We start from the raw sequence: 16,791 nt of genomic DNA on the forward strand, positions 1-16,791 counted from the left end.
CAGCTATTCGGAGAGGCCCTCACGCCTCTTTCCCAGCAGGGTTTAGCAAAGGGGCATCATACCAGGGTCATTTGCTGAATAGCTTGGGCGGGTGCTCCGGAGCAGCACAGCCATTGGTAGTTCCATGAACTGGCATCGGCACTTGGGGGGCGGGGGTGTCCCTTGACTCATCCCTGCATTCTTCCCTCCCCCATCCCTGTATCAGCTCTTTCACACTTTTCCATTTGTCTCCAACCTTGTACTCCCCTCTCAACTGATGTCACCACCTACTTCATTGAAAAAAATTAGCCACACATAGATGAACTTCTCATCTTCCCTCCCCACCACCACAAAAGGTAACAGTGTTCACAGCCATCATTTTTCTTTTTTTAAAAGGAATATGAAAAGCATATTTTTTATATATAAATTTATTTTTGGCTGCTTTAAGTCTTCATTGCTGCATGTGGGCTCTCTCTAGTTGCTGCGAGCGGGGGCTACTCTTTGCTGCGGTGCGTGGGTTTCTCATTGCGGTGGCTTCTTTTGTTGCGGAGCACAGGCTCTAGGCGTGTGGGCTTCAGTAGTTGTGGCACGTGGGCTCAGTAGTTGTGGCTCATGGGCTCTAGAGCACAGGCTCAGTAGTTGTGGCGCACAGGCTTAGTTGCTCCGTGGCATGTGGGATCTTCCCAGACCAGGGCTCGAACCCATGTCCCCTGCATTGGCAGGAGGATTCTTATCCACTGCGCCCCCAGGGAAGTCCCCACAGCCATCATTTTTCAACTTCCTTTGGTTTCATAGGTCAGGAGTCCCTTCTCTCCACCAAGGCTATCCCAGTATCCTGTCCTCCTGATCCAGTGCTATTCCACGTCCTGGTGTTCTCCGATTGTTTCTTCTCTTTACTCTGCCCTGCCTCCTTGTCCCATGTCCTTGGCAGAAAACGCTTCTCCTTGATTCTTAGAGAAAAACAAAACTGTCTCTGACTATGTACTTTGTCTCTCCATGCTGCCTTATAGAACTTACCCTCCTTTCACCATCAGGAATCTTGAAATCAAGAGCAGGCTAAAAACAACATCTCTACTCCTTCCTGGTCACTCCCAAACCCACTTCACATTGGCTTTGTCCCTAAGAAAGCTTTCAAAGTCCTTCTATAATGTTCTTATTGCCTCTACTTCCCAAGCAACGTTTCCCATCCATTTTCCGTGGAATTCATTCCCATTTGGGCATCTTGTAGGTTTAATGAAATTCTTGTGACCAAAGGACCAGCTCCTCTCTTTGGCCCTTACCTAATCCCACATTTTCCACCTGTGGATCTTTCTCTTATGCTATTTGATTGATGAAATGCCTGGACCTTCTATCTCAGGAGCCAAGATGCATCAGGCCGTTTACTTCTAATGCCTCCAGGTGAGCTGAAACAGTCACAGTTGCTCCCCCATCCCCAACTCTGGCACCTGATGCTGCCCCTCTGTCTCCGACAGGTATTTTTAAGAATCATGAGTCAGTGTGTCTCTTGGAGTTGGCAAGATGAGGAAAGAGCACCACTCAAAGAGCCTCCTGTGTTTCCTCTGCTCCTGGCTTTAATATGCTCCCTTCACAAGATACTCGCACACGTGTAAATACCGCTTCTCCTACAGTCAAGTGCTGTAGGTTCCTTACGCATCCAGCCACCTGATCAAGAGAATTCAGCAAGGACTAAGCTTATGCAAGGCTATGATCTTGGAACAAGATCTTGGTGAATCCAGTGCATTTCTCTCACCTCCAAATCCTGCTTCCCAGGATGATCAGTTAGGAGCCTTCATGTGCATCACACCAGCCCCTTGGTTGGAAAGCTTACAGATAGACTGTCAAGATATTCTTTGTTTTCTGTGTTAGTTCTGGGAAACCAGAATATCTGAAGGGTGGCGATCGTGGCTTCATGGATAGCCTATCTGTATCAGGAGGACTCTTTCCAAAGACGCTGTTCTCTATTCTTCTGGGGGAATTCCTTCATAGCTTTCAAGACTCAGTCTTTCAAGTGGGGACTCCACTGTAAAGCCTCTCCTCTCCCTTGAAGGCATAATCGATTCGTCCCTCCCCTATGCCACTGCTGCTGGCTTACACACAACTAACTCTATTACTCAGCCATAAAAAGAAACGAAACTGAGCTATTTGTAATGAGGTGGATGGACCTAGAGTCTGTCATACAGAGTGAAGTAAGTCAGAACGAGAAAGACAAATACTGTATGCTAACAAATATATATATGGAATTTAAGAAAAAAATGTCATGAAGAACCTAGGGGTAAGACAGGAGTGGAGACACAGACCTACTGGAGAATGGACTTGAGGATAAGGGGATGGGGAGGGGTGAGCTGTGACAAAGCGAGAGAGAGGCATGGACATATAATACACTACCAAATGTAAGGTAGATAGCTAGTGGGAAGCAGCCGCATAGCACAGGGATATCAGCTCGGTGACCGCCTGGAGGGGTGGGATAGGAGGGTGGGAGGGAGGGAGACGCAAGAGGGAAGAGACATGGGAACTATATGTACGTGTATAACTGATTCACTTTGTTATAAAGCAGAAACTAACACACCATTGTAAAGCAATTATACTCCAATAAAGATGTAAAAAAAACAAAACAACTAACTCTATTACAGTACTTATCACGTCTCGGTGTAAGACTACAGAGCTCTTTCAAGGCAGGGACTGCCTAGCACAGGGAGTGGCACCTAGTAGGTGTTCAGGAATAGGTAACTGAATGAAGCATAATTATGTGAACGTTGGTTGACCAAGCTATTTAATTTGCTATTCATGAAATTTGCTTTGCTCGTCCCTGATAGTGATCATTTGATAGTGACAACCCCACCAGTGACACTTAGCCTCCCCTTATATATAATTGCAAGTAAGAGAGGTGGAGGGCATAAGGAGGTCAAGGTCAGGATAGGATCTCTCTCTTGTTGGGCTCCTGGTAGCTGAGGACCTGACTGTACTCTACTCACGCTGCATTTTGAAGAAACTTCTTTAACTCTGTGCCAGAGGTAGTGGATGGGCTTGGCTATTTCTTGTTGGGAAAAAGTGGTTTTATAATAACTGCCAGAAAGGCCTTAAATTCCTTAACCAAAACATCTAGGAGAAGTTTTCCTTTTTACAAGCACCTGCTTGCATTCATTCTGCTTGATTCCTTTGGTGATGGGTAACCTGAGCCATGTAATAGAAATTGTAGCTTCTATGATCCACTTCTTTATTTTTTTGGTCCTTATTTTTTCAGGTCTACATTTTCCAAGTTTCTCAAAAGCTTGTTGTGTGAGTGGTGGTCCTGAGCTTGAAGTATAGCCTTAGTGACTTTGACATCTCCCCTGTGCTTGGCAGCTATGGCTCTCTTGAGGTGGGTTTTCTGGATTTGATATGATCCCCTTGACGGGGAGCGGCCTCACAGGGGAGCTGACTTCCTTAGGCTTTTCCCACACTCCGTGCTCGCATACCAACTGACACCGCCACGCGACCTCTCCTCCACACCACTTGTTTGTTCTGGAACCAGCTCTTTCCCCGTGTTCAGTGTAGTGCCATGCTGTCAGCAGATCCCGTGGGACATTGCCCTCACCCAGCATCCCCGAGAGTGTACCAGAGCACACCTGGGGGGCACACAGAGGCCGGCAGAGGCCAGCCAGGCTGTGAAGGAGTCAGACTCCTGGGGATTCTGCACGGCCCCCATCCGTGCCACCAAGCACCCCCTCCAGAACTCTGCGGAGACCTAATGTGGCCGTCCCTTTGCCAAGCTACAGTGGAAGGACCAGGCCAAGAGCGAGCAAGCATCGTGGAAGCTGACCAGCCACTAGAGTCAGAGGGTGATGGCTCTGAGGGGGCTGCTGGGGGCGCGGGCACAGCTCAGCTGCAAAGCTCATGTTTAACCTAAATTTGACCTGACTTTCAGATTGGAACAGAAAGAAAAATGCAAGTGTTTATGATTAGTCATTATTAGCTATTGAAATTTTCACTGTGCTCATTATAAACTGTGTTCCTGTAGATGCAACTCCAAACATGGGCATCTTTTCAGAGACGATGGAAAGTGAACAGGTTCGAAGCTGTGCACCGCAGGCATGATTCCAGGGCTCTTAGCTAACAATGGGTTCTGTGTTGTCCCTTAGGCACTTTTTTTCTTTCCAGCCCGAAAGTATTTTGGTTATTGTTCCTTTGGGTTGTTTGTTCAGATCTTTAGATACTTCATAGGTGTCCTAATGAGAAATGTTGCCTTCTTTTGTTTTGCACAAAAAGAATGAGTTCATTAAAGCTGTCGGTGCAAGGGAAGAGCTGTGTCTTAACTGCATTTTGGTCTTTTAGTTTAAACAAACCCATTTCAATGAGTTCCGTGTTTCCACGATCATTCAAAAACTGTTTATATTACATGGAGGAAATATTAGAGCATCCTGCTCTAAAGAGCTTTCTGCACTTTTGTTCCCACACGTCTTTGTTTTTAATGACCTAACTGATCATCTGTGTCACTCTGTGAGGTATGATCTCCTCTATTGAAAGGATGGGAAGCTTGAGATGAGGTGACCTACTTGAGCTTGTGCGTGGCCAGTGCAGCCTCACCTGTTAATCGTTCCCAGCCGTCATTCTGCGCAGGAGGTCCTACCTTGTAGAGGAGAAGGCTGCCGGAATTCTGTACATGAATATGGAAGCCCCCAACAAAGTCCCCAGGGATCCCCTGCCTTGAAATCCAGCTGAGCAAAGGGTGGGAACAGGGAAGCTGCAGCTCTCAGACCTGGCATTTGTACGGCTATACAGCACGTGTTAATTCTTTCAACGTAGCTTCTTAAACAGTTGTTACGTGTTTCTATGTTCTTAGAGCCCTTCATTTATTCATTTCCCATCCACCCTTATATCTTTAGCTTCCTGTTTATTTCTTCCTGTTTATTTCAATTTTTGTTTATTTCATCTCTCCCCGCCACACACACACACCCAGTTGATGCCATGGGCCTGTTGCATCTTGTGTCATTCCCTGAATTAACCTTCTTGTTCTGCTTGGGAAATAAGAATGGAGGCCCACAGGTGGTGGATAGAAAGTCATCCATTTCACACACAAAGGAGAATGGGTTCCTTTTTTATCCCCATGCATCCCACACAGACACGCCCTGTGCCACAAAGTAGATCCCTATTAGCCCTTGATGATAATCTTGGTTTTAACTATAGTTGGCTCAGAACTGACAATTCTGTCTTTAAATTTACCAGTTCAAGCAAATCAAGCAATGGTAGGTAGAATCCCTTTGTAATTCAGTGCTATATCCAAATAGCAGGAATGCTGTCTTGTAAATCTGTTTCCAGAGGAGTAAATTTCAGTCAATTGACTGATCACCATTTGAGACAAATGCATTAGCCAGGACTTTTGGTTGCAAGTAACAGAAACTCGGTTTGAACCAGTGTAGGCCAAGAGGGGACCAGCAGGAAGGGCAGGGATGTATCATTGCCTTTGGACAGCATGAACCAGGGGTGAGAATGCCACCAGTCTCTCTCTCTTGGCTTTCATTTGTGTTTCCATGTGTGTTGGCTTCATAGCTTACTCCTGCTGCAAACCAACTTCCTCCACCTGGAAGAAGACATGTCCACTGACAACCTTTGAACCTTGTAGCACAACTACTACCATTTTCTGTTCCCAAGTTTAAAAATGCAGAGGAAAGATTCCAGCCGTCTAAGCTTTGCATCAGGAGGTTGGAAGGGGTGAGAATATCTCTAAGGAGCTGGCAGCCCTCACTCGTGCCACATAGTTATAGCAAAGGTAATGACCCCAGCCTGTTCCTTTCTCTTAGCAAGAGAGCGAGAGGGAAATTGACTAGTCTGGGGTTTTTGCAGCTAATGATAAGGGTTTTGCCTGTGTGTCGGGGAGGGGGGGAACCTTAAATATCCTCTGATAATCACGTCCCTGATAAAAATGCAATGTCCCCCAAGATATGGAAAATCTATTTTATTTCTTGAGCCTGCTAGCATTCAGCTTGTGGTGCATGAGGAACTTAACCGAGAGTAAACTCCTTATTCACGGACCCGTGGAAGAGGTGGAGGCAGGACTCAGATTAGTCTAGTGTCTTTGTGTAGCCCCAAATGCCCTTTATATAGAGACTCTGTCCATACTGGAATCTTGGTGGTCAGTCCTGTGCTTCCTGGACCCACACGGTCCTTTCTCCATCCTCCCACTTCTCTCCTAATCACTGAGTCTGATTAACTGTCATGGTCAACTCCATGACCCCCAACCGAGGATCAGCCTGCACAGCTGCTACATCATCCTGAAGCCTCTCTCTTCCATTTAGAGATGGCTTAGAAGATAGCGCCACTGTAGGCTGTTGATAGCTGGAGCTGTATATTAGGCCTGCCCAGTCTCAGCATCAACAGTATGTTGGGTCTTCTAGAAAGAGGGCCACAGTCTGTAAGAGTCAAGGTGCTGTGTTGTCTCTGTTCCAGGGGACTCTCAGCAACGTCACCCCCAAGGCCTGGGGAAGACCTTTTTTTTTTAATTGCAGTATAGTTGATTTATAATGTTGTGTTAGTTTCTGTTGTATAGCGAAGTGATTCAGTTATATAGATATAGACACATATTCTTTTTCAGATTCTTTTCCATTATAGGTTATTACAAGATGTTGAACATAGTTCCCTGTGCTATACAGTAGGACCTTGTTGTTTATCTATTTTATATACAGTACTGTGTATATGTTAATACCCAACTTCTTTTTTTTTTAATTTATTATTTTTGGCTGCTTTGGGTCTTCGTTGCTGCACGCGGGCTTTCTCTAGTTGCGGCGAGCGGGGGCTACTCTTTGTTGCCGTGTGCAAGCTTCTCATTGCGGTGGCTTCTCTTGTTGCGGAGCACAGGCTCTAGGCGCGTGGGCTTCATTAGTTGTGGCATGTGGGCTCAGTAGTTGTGGCTCACGGGCTCTAGAGCAAGGCTCAGTAGTTGTGGCGCACGGGCTTTGTTGCTCCACAACATGTGGGATCTTCCCGGACCAGGGCTCGAACCCGTGTCCCCTGCATTGGCAGGCGGATTCTTAACCACCGCACCACCAGGGAAGTCCCCCAACTTCTAATTTATCCCTCCCCCATACCCCCTTTCCCCTTTGGTAACCATAAGTTTGTTTTCTATGTCTGTGAGTCTGTTTCTGTTTTGTGAATAAGTTCGTTTGTGTCATATTTTAGATCCACATGTAAGTGACATCATATGATACTTGTCTTTCTCTGTCTGACTTCACTTAGTATAATAATCTCTAGGTCTATCCGTGTTGCTGCAAATGGCATCATTTCATTCTTTTTTTTAATGGCCGAGTAATATACCATTGTATATATACACCACATCTTCTTTATCTATGGACATTTAGGTTGTTTCCATGTCTTGGCTATTGTAAATAGTGCTTCTATGAACATTGGTGTGCGTGTATATTTTTGAATCAGAGTTTTCTCTGGATATATGCCCAGGAGTGGGATTGCTGGATCATGTGGTAACTCTATTTTTAGTTTTTTGTGTTTTTTTTAAAGAAAGGTATTTTAAATTTATTTTTATTCTTATTTATTTTTGGCTGCGTTGGGTCTTCGTTGCTGCGTGCAGGCTGTCTCTAGTTGCTGCGAGCAGGGCCTACTCTTCGTTGCAGTGCACGGGCTTCTCGTTGCGGTGGCTTCTCTTTGTTGCAGAGCATGGGCTCTAGGCACACGGGCTTCAGTAGTTGCAGCATGTGGGCTTCAGTAGTTGTGGCTCGCAGGCTCAGTAGTTGTGGCACACGGACTTAGTTGCTCCATGGCATGTGGGATCTTCCCAGACCAGGGCTTGAACCCGTGTCCCCTGCATTGGCAGGTGGATTCTTAACCACTGCGCCACCAGGGAAGTCCCTATTTTTAATTTGTTAAGGAACCTCCATACTGTTTTCCATAGTGGCTGCAGCAATTTATATTCCCACCAACAGTATAGGTGGGTTCCTTTTTCTCCACAGCCTCTCTAGCATTTATTATTTGTGGACTTTTGCAGATGGTCATCCTGACCAGTGTGAGGTGGTACCTCATTGTAGTTTTGATTTGCATTTCTCTAATAGTTATCTTGAGCATCTGGGGAAGACCTTGATGTGACGTTTCTGAGCTGTGTTTTATATTTGCCTCCAAGAGATCTGGGTTTTAGAAGATGGATTCCTTTATTCAAGACTTTGTCCAGCTTCTTGAGGGTAAAATTTTGATAGAAGCAAAGGGGGTTTAACTTGTAGTAGTCTTGGCTAAAGTTTCTGAGTTATTGACAATATACACACACAAAGAACTCCCCGTGCTGATTTAGTTCTGTGATATAAGAGAGAGGGAGTATGTTTCACTGTGGCGTTCTTCAATACGCGCTGCAAGAGGACGTGGAAATGTCGATCTGTAGTTGCCATTTCACCTCCATAGGGTACGCAGATCCCTGGCCTTCACAATATCTCTTGGTCCCACGCAATATTATATCAGGTAACTAACGTGAATTATAGTTTCAGGCATAGCTTTGACGATGGAAAGTTTGGATGAGAAGATTCATTTTTCCCTCTGTCACATTTGTAGAAATAACCATCAAAACAGAAGAGAAAAATTTGATCAAATGTATGTATATCACACCTTAGTACATCAGAAGTCCATTGTACAGGTCTAGCCTAGGGGCTTAACATCATTAGTTGAATAAAAATGACCTCTTTTTAATTTATATTTATCAATGGGTTGAGCATCCTTAACAGGGTAGAACAGTATAGAACTCTCCTTTAGATCACTTGCCATCCCAGAGCGGGGAGGAAGCGAAACTTAGCATGTAGCATCCTTCGGAATTCGGTGTCACTTTCTCCTCCTCGGTGGAATGCTGGCATGGTTCTCTCCATCTGACTTTATGCATGGAGAGCTGGGCAACTGCTCTATCACCAAGTTACCTAATAGAGAATACGGACAAGACTTTTCAGAGACTCCCAAACCTGGAATCACTCAGGGACCCAGTTGATGATCTCAATATTGATCCCAGACTTCTACAATTCCACTGTTAGAATTAAGGAAGCAGGTGTAGCCTGTGAGAAAGCAAGCTCTTCTGAAAGTCAGGCAAAACAGAGCTGTGTCCCGACTCTGTCTTTTTAAACATGTTTATCAATCATTTTCATAACCTTCTGGCCTTTTATGCACTGATGATACAGCCATTTTATAATCCAAGAATGATGCCCAAAAGTGACTGAACCTGTTGCCCAATTACTGGAATAAGGAGTATGCGTTTATTCACTCAAAACTCAAATCCTCACCTTTGGCTAATAAATGTTGGCATTCAACAAGATGTTCTTCTTGGCCCTGTTCTCAGTTGCTTTCCAGGTTCTTCAAGCAGAGGTGTGTTTTATCCTGGTCTGTGCCCAGCTAAGGCTTGAGTGCAGTTTTCTTGAGAGCTGTCCATCTTCTGTAGAATGTGAAAACACAGGACTCTGAACCTCACCAAAAGCAAGGGATAACGATGTGGCAGACTTCTTTCTGGGACATTGTTTCCATCTCACTTTTGTTTAATACCTTTCAAAAGCTTGCTAGAGAACAGCAGTGATTTTGGCCAACTGTATGAGAGGAAGATGCCCTGCTCGTCTACAATGGTGATTTGGCTCAAGGGAGGCACTTTTCTGCCACATGCAGCACTGCCACATGGGCCAGTGTGACTGCTGGGGAAGGATGTGCCCCTCAAGTCTGTTAGGGGAGGAAAAAAGCACCAAGAACTGTTCTAGCTACTCAAACGGTGCTTCTAGATTTTAAAATATATTTTAATTAAGTAAATTTTTTTTTTTTTTTTTTTTTTGCGGTACGCGGGCCTCTCACTGCTGTGGCCTCTCCCATTGCGGAGCACAGGCTCCGGACACGCAGGCTCAGCGGCCATGGCTCACGGGCCCAGCCACTCCGCGGCATCTGGGATCCTCTCGGACCGGGGCACGAACCCACGTCCCCTGCATCGGCAGGTGGACTCTCAACCACTGCGCCACCAGGGAAGCACAAACATATTTTTATAAGAAGCTCAAATATTATAGTTAAAGCCCCTCTTGACCAAACCTCCCACTCCCAACTTTTCGTAGCCCAGAAGCTTCCCCAAAAGAGAGCACTGTTGAGGGTTGTTCTGTAGCCTTCCAGACACTGGATCTGTTTACCTTCATAGATACATCAGTACTTGCGGAGCTGGATGGTACTGTTCTCTAGTATCACACCGCGTGATCCTCTGCATCTTGCTGCTTTCACTATCCAATATGTCTTGTATTTCTATGATGGTTCATAAAAATCCGCCTCATGTTAAAATGCTACAAATTGTCCATAATATGGGTGAGCCACAGTTTATCCACTCCTCTATTAATGGATGTTTAGGTTCAGACAGCATTTTTACACTTTATTTTAAGTGAACTTTCATACAATCACAATGTATAAAACAAAATTTATACTGATCTGTTCCTCAGGCTGTAACAGAGAGCCTACTGGTTTCGTACATGGTAACTTGGGCAAATAATCCATTTGTGCCTTGTTCGTATACTTTGTGTCTCAGTTCCTTTAAGTGTAAAATTAGAATAAAAATAGTACCTATCTAGCAGAGTTGTGGGAAGGATTGAATGAATTAATATACGTAAAGTGCTCTCGACAGCGCTTGGCACATGGTGAGCGCTGCCTAAGTGCCCACTTTGTGTCTAGAGCACGGTACTTGGACCACATTGCATTGGTCTCCATAGAATTGCTTTGGTTTTTGGCCCACGTTATCCACTAACCTTTGACCTATTTTGAGAACATCACAGGAAAGCAGTGAGTTCTGCTGGGCTCTGTTTACTGTGAGGATATCATCCCGAATGTTGTTTATCCCCCTACACGAAGTCTCTCTGTGGAAACAAGGGATGGTTCTCCCTTCCTTAGGAAGAGCTGTGCTTCTCCTAGGCAGTTAGCTTGACTTTGTCATACGGATCTGTGCATCTTTTAACTCAGCTGTGCTTCCCTTTTTCCATTGGCTGCTAGAGTAGATTCAGTTTTTATTTTAATCTACTTCTAGCATGTGTTATAGACTCTATGGCACGTAAGTTAACTGAACTTACGATATCAACTTCCTTCCTTCCTCTTTTTTCTTTTTTGGTCAACTAGCTGCCTCTCTGGGTGATTGCGTGGGTAGGTCTTTTATCGTACGAACACACTGCCCTCCATTTGACTGAGGCCCAGGTGGTGCGGTAGCTGGCCGGAGTCTTGTGGAAGGAACCTTCCCTTCGCCTCCTGCTGGAGAAGTACCAGCTGCCAGTGGTGGGTGGCCCTGTGCATGTGCTGACTTTGGCACTGGCGCTGGATCCACACAGCTTCACTTGGGTGCCTGGGTCCTTTCTGTTCTCAGTCTCTCTCCTCTGAAAGTCACCATCATGTGAGTTCTTGGACAGAGAAGCAATTGACCTGCTGCTTAAGAGCTATTTCCTTTCTTTTCTTGTTAGGCTCTGAGAAATGTAGGTTCTAATTATATCTTTGGATACTAGTCAGTGTTTGACCGTGTGATGACTGGAATATTAATTAATGGAACAATAATAAACCACCATCAACACAAAGAAGCCATTAGTGATTGCTAAGGCCCTTTGTTTATGGTATGAAAGAGCTTCCCTAACACTGAACAAGATGCAGACTGGAGAGGGGCTAGACGAAAAGGCAGGGGAATGGCAGGGGTGCCCTGTCCGTCTGGCCTGTGCCTGGCACAGCTGCCCTGGGAAGTGGCCCCTGGGCTCACCCTCCCGCTGCACCTTCGACAGACAGCCAGTGCTTCCCTCACAGGTGACACTCCACAGCTTGAACGCAGATTTCTTGCTCCCTGTTTCTTTTTGGAACCAGGCCTGGCTCTGCCACCTGCCCTCACCTAGGCAGTGCACTGGGGAAGGGATGGGACGAGGGAAGGCAGGAGGTATCTTTTCCTAATGGGGCAGGTGGGGTGTGGTTGGAAAGCCCATTCTGAAGGTTGGAATGTGGCGAAATGGGCTCGGGAGAAGGGGACCACCTCTGGGCCCTTCTCTGTGCCTGGTCTCCTCTCTGGCATTCTCCTTTTACAATCGTGACTTTCCTTTGGGATATAGGATACCCGCCTTACGAACATTGGAGCATTGACTCCTCTGGACCAGCCCAGGTGTCAAGGAGTGTCATTTCCCCGTTTAGCAATAAGATCTGCTTTTTCAGACCGCTGAGCCCCTGGATGGCCTACTGTGCGCCTCTGGTTTGGGCCCTTAAATTCCTCGTGGAAGAAGGGTGTAGTCGTAGCACTGGGCCAGTTCAGTTCCATTAGCAGCTACCTCCCTCCTCCCTGCCTACAGCCAGGGCAGACACACCCAGGAAGTGACTGCAGCTCCTGTCTCTAGCTCAGGGCATTTTATAAGCTTTGCCTCTCGACTGCCATCTCAAATCTCCCTTTCCTCTGTTTTCCATGGTTTCCGACTACTTGGTATTTCCTGTGTTTTCCCTCTGCTTGGCCCTTGAGATCCCTCTGGCTGTCATTTGGGTTCTTCTCAAGGCGTTTCATCTTAGCTTATTCCTCTCAGCTCTAACACTGCAGCAACTCCACGTGCCACCCTGGCTGCCAGAGCCCTTATTGAGGGGTGCGATCGGCCACTTCTGAAAGGGATGTGCGAGTAGATGAAGGGCCTTCCGTTTGGCATCCCTCATCCTCCAGGCTCCCTGCGATGTTCAGGATGGGCCTCCACGCCGTGAGGTGTGCCTCGGCTCTGGAGAACTTTGGCGTGAGAGTCGGGAGACAAGATCTGTGCAGGAGTTGTTCCCATATAGTTCCTCAGTGCATGGTACCAGCTCCCTGGTCTCAAAGAGTAGACCCTTATTGCTACTGGTGCTTCTGGCCGGCCGTGCCTCTAGCTAAACCAGACCCAACACGCCCCGTCACGCCAAGCACCGCCGGGTCTGGAGTTCCACCAAGGCCTTTCTAGCCAAAGGTGAGGTCACCCAGGGGGTGGTTTTTGCCACCTTTTATGGCATGCCTATCAGTGGCATCTGATCTGGTCCTCCTTGTAGTAGTTTTGAAATCCTGTGGTTTCCTGTTTAGGTGGGTGGTTTTGCATAGATAACGAGCGAAACTGACCTCACCAATTGCATACTTCATTTGGAAGTTGGTAAGATGTTTTTCCAGCCTTTTAAGTGTGTGTTTTTTTCCTCTTCCCTTTAGTCCCAGGTAAATCACCACAGTGCTGCTAGTAATGAAACGTACCAGGAACGCTTAGCACGTCTAGAAGGAGATAAGGAGTCCCTCATATTACAGGTGGGTCCTTTTTGGTGGGAACCAGCTTTTTCTGTTACCTCCAGCTCTGTAGCTGCCTTAAGTAGGAGGGAAGTCCAAAGGATTTTCTCTGTTGGATGTTTCCTGCTCCCAAAGTGTATGTTTTTCAAAAGACTTTTCCTGAAACAAAGGAGAAAGTAACTGGGGGCACAGTTTAACTCTGGCCTTGGCTTTTGGGGGCTGTGAATGGATTCATTTATTTATCACGGACTACAAGAGTATCTGCATCTATACACTGGAAGCTCTGTGGCCAGGCTGATTAATGGGGCCCTGTCTTCCAGAAGTCTTGCAAAGGAGATGTGTCCTCCTGTCACTAATACAGCAAAGCCTCTTAAAAAGCCCCAGGGTGGATGCTAACAGGATCAGGCCCAGTTCATCCGGAGCTGGATCGAGACTGATCACTTTGAGGCCAACCCCCCTGGAGCTGTTAACATGGGTTAATAAGCCTTTGATGACTCTCTTACTTTGAAGAAAGGAACTCCAAAACTTGTCAAAGACGTAGTTTCAGGTCTGAAAACTTGCATTGCATTCTGAAAAGTTGATCTTTCTCGTGGGATGCTTTTTGCTGAGGTAGGAGCCCTTTGCTGTGTTAGTTCTCAAACACATGAACCAAGCCTCAAGGTCTGGTATGCCTCAGACACTGTGATTGACAATTTAGAGAATAATAAGACTAATGTCCTAATCCCAGCTCCTTAAAAAGCTTGAAGGGTGGTGATTAAGACTGGTAAGTGGGATGGAAGCGAGGGGGCAGGGAGGGTTCTGGGATCCTCCCTAGACAATGGGCCTTAGCTTAGAGCACTAGAGTTAAGAGGCTGCAGTATGTTTGGCTTTTTTCCTTCTGTTTTACCTTATTTCTTTTATTCATTTCACTTCATTTTATGAATGTAGGTATAATATCTGATTATTTTAGAAACTTTGGAAAGTCAAAAAGAATTTAACATGTTAGCCCTTTCTTCCAGTCCTTTTCTTTTTTTCTGTCCTGCCCCTATTTTAAAAAATTAAGCTCAGACCAAATATACAATTACACAATTTTGTATCCTAGGTTTTTTTTTTTTTCTTCACTTCATTGATTTGTTCATTAAAAACTATTTGCATGCCCACAACTCAGTGGATACTGGTTTTAGGTGCTGGGGTTGTAGCAGTGAAGAAAATAGACTAAGTCCCTGTTCTCAAGCTTCCATTCGTGTGTGTGTGTGTGTGTGTGCACGCGCGTGTGTGTGCGCGCGCACGCACGCACGTACATGTATGGTAAACCAATTCACAAAATGTTTCCAGTGATGATAAATGCTATGGAAAAAAATAAAGCAGGATAGGACTGTGTGGTCAGGGAAGACCTCCCCGATAGGAGGAGACTTAAGGAGCTGGGGAGGGAGCCCCATAGAGACTGGGAGAAGCACGTGCCAGGCAGAGGAGGTGGCTGGTCCAGCGAGCACCTTGAGGTAGGCATGTGCTTGGCGTGTGGGAAGAACAGGAAGGGGCTGTGTGGTTGGAGCTGGTGACCCTGAGAAGCCTGGGAACTGCCTGAGAGGTAGCAGGGGCCAGGTTACATAGCACGTTACAGTGCAGACACTTTGCGGGATGTGTAACTGGAACCTCCATCCCAATGACACAACTGATGGAAGAGCGTCCAGTTTAGAATTTTGCCACAAACAGTATCAAGCTACAGACGAATGAACCCGGAACCTTCATGGCTGAAATGAGACATTTCTATTTAGAGGGTTACAATTTAATAAAGAATGCCTGTGTGATAATCTCTCTGATATTGTAAAAATTCTGAATTCTTGAAGAATCCTTATTGATTCTAGCACAACTGGAGAGCTGCTTATCAGTGAAGTCAGAAGTGGATCCTAATGGTTTCTGTCCCTCCAGGAGCTTGTGGACAGACTCTCAGAGCTGCTCTTACGTGCTCACTGCTGTCTCTAGAGGCTCCACGGAGCAGGTTAGACAGATCCTCAGAGTGGGGGGGCCACTTACTTGATTAATTCACAAGACAGCTCAGCCAGACCGAATTCATTGGAGCCCTTGGCCCAGAATGTTCTCCTGGGTTTACTTGTGGAAGAACAAGGGAAATCACACAGGGCAAAATACTGTTTTCAGGATTAAACAATAAATAAAACCAAAATCTTGTATTTCTTCATTAGAATGTGACTTCTTAATGCAAGGATTTTCATCTTTTTCTTTTTCCCCCACTTCTGTATCCCCTCGGTTTTTAAAGTTATGCCTAGCATGTGGTAGGGGCTCAGAAAATATTTTTTCTTGAATAAAGGTCACATTTAGAACCTTTATACATTTTCTCCCAATTTTCTACACCTCTACATTCATAACCTAGACTGAGTATTCACGTTCATAAGGACCCCATAACCCGGTGTATCTCGAGTCTTAAGAGCAGCTGGGCTATGAGCTATAGAATGCCGGAGACCACGTTATTCGTCTGGGGTCTGGGTACCTACTCCGCTGGGTATCGCCAGCCCATGGCCCCAAGGCGTGGCGCAGACTCTCTAAGTGTTAATCATCCCAGTAAGATTAACCATGACACATCCCCAACAGAAACTCTGGAACCCAGGCAGCAAAGGCCACCCCTGGCATCCTACTCTTTTGAGATTAGAGTTAGTAGTTGAAAAGGCCAGGACGGCTGATCATGTTAGGCAGCGAGGATAAGACGCCCATTTTTGGATTATAATTGAAATGTTAGCACACCATGCATCAGCTCCAGGAGTATGTTTCAATAATTCATTAATCACTTAGGAACATAAAAATGGAAAGCTTAAAGCAGCCATATTCATTAAGATTAGTGCCTCTGTAAAAGGGAGCTTTATAATTCATAACTTTATTTAAGCATGCATAAGTGAATTCACATTAACTCTCATGCTCCAGCTATCATTCCTTTACAGACTGAGAAATAATTTATGATCATCTATATGTAAATGGTGATGAGTCAACCATTGGTTAGAAACCAAAAGGCTATAAGGGATCTCAATTTACCAGTCCTTGATTTCTTTATTTTGGGGGAGGTCACTCATGCTTTCTTCCTCTTCCTGCTCTGAGGCACCTTTTAATAATAATTATTTAATAGTAATATGGAAAAGGATTAATAATAAGGAAAAGGCTGTTTGCTGATAGGCTTTGAAAATTTCTCAGTCTGTATTTACGGTATAATTTAAATGATTTATCGTAAATGGATTTTTATTTGCTAACAATTCCAAGAGATAGTCTCGATGTTCTTCAGAAAGACGACTGTTTTCCTGCCACTGTATGTGCAGCGTGGCTTGTGTATATTTATGACTTAGTCATGTTTTGGCCTGTGAAGCACAAAAACCTTCCTGCAGCCAAGTTTTGTCAGTGCTAATACATGCCCTTTACGTCTCGCATTCCTTAATTGCTTCAGAACCCTCGCCTGATAGGTGAGCTGTCCTCACACCCTGATGAGAGGGGTAAGGTCATTGGCTACTCTGCACAGAAGTTTGGATCGCGCTTCCACATGAGGTGGCAGGAGCCCTGGCGAGCCAGCTGAGTTATTCCTTGAGGTCGGGCTGCCCAAGGGAGCTCTGTGAGAGGCACAAGGAGCC

General features: G+C 45.6%; 1 protein-coding gene across 2 annotated transcripts in view; it reads left to right on the plus strand.

The window, feature by feature from the left end:
- LOC101334013 (olfactomedin-like protein 1) overlaps positions 1-16,791 on the plus strand; it is a 386,099-nt gene that overhangs the window by 306,349 nt on the left and 62,959 nt on the right. For both annotated transcript variants that reach the window (XR_012333203.1, XM_073807906.1), the window contains one exon: positions 13,115-13,207. Coding sequence is in view for 1 of the 2 variants with exons in the window: in XM_073807906.1 (XP_073664007.1) it covers positions 13,115-13,207 (93 nt within the window). In the remaining variant the exon portion in view is untranslated. The remainder of the gene's footprint in view (positions 1-13,114; positions 13,208-16,791) is intronic.

The sequence above is a fragment of the Tursiops truncatus genome, chromosome 8 (assembly GCF_011762595.2).
Source record: "Tursiops truncatus isolate mTurTru1 chromosome 8, mTurTru1.mat.Y, whole genome shotgun sequence".
NCBI lineage: Eukaryota > Metazoa > Chordata > Mammalia > Artiodactyla > Delphinidae > Tursiops > Tursiops truncatus.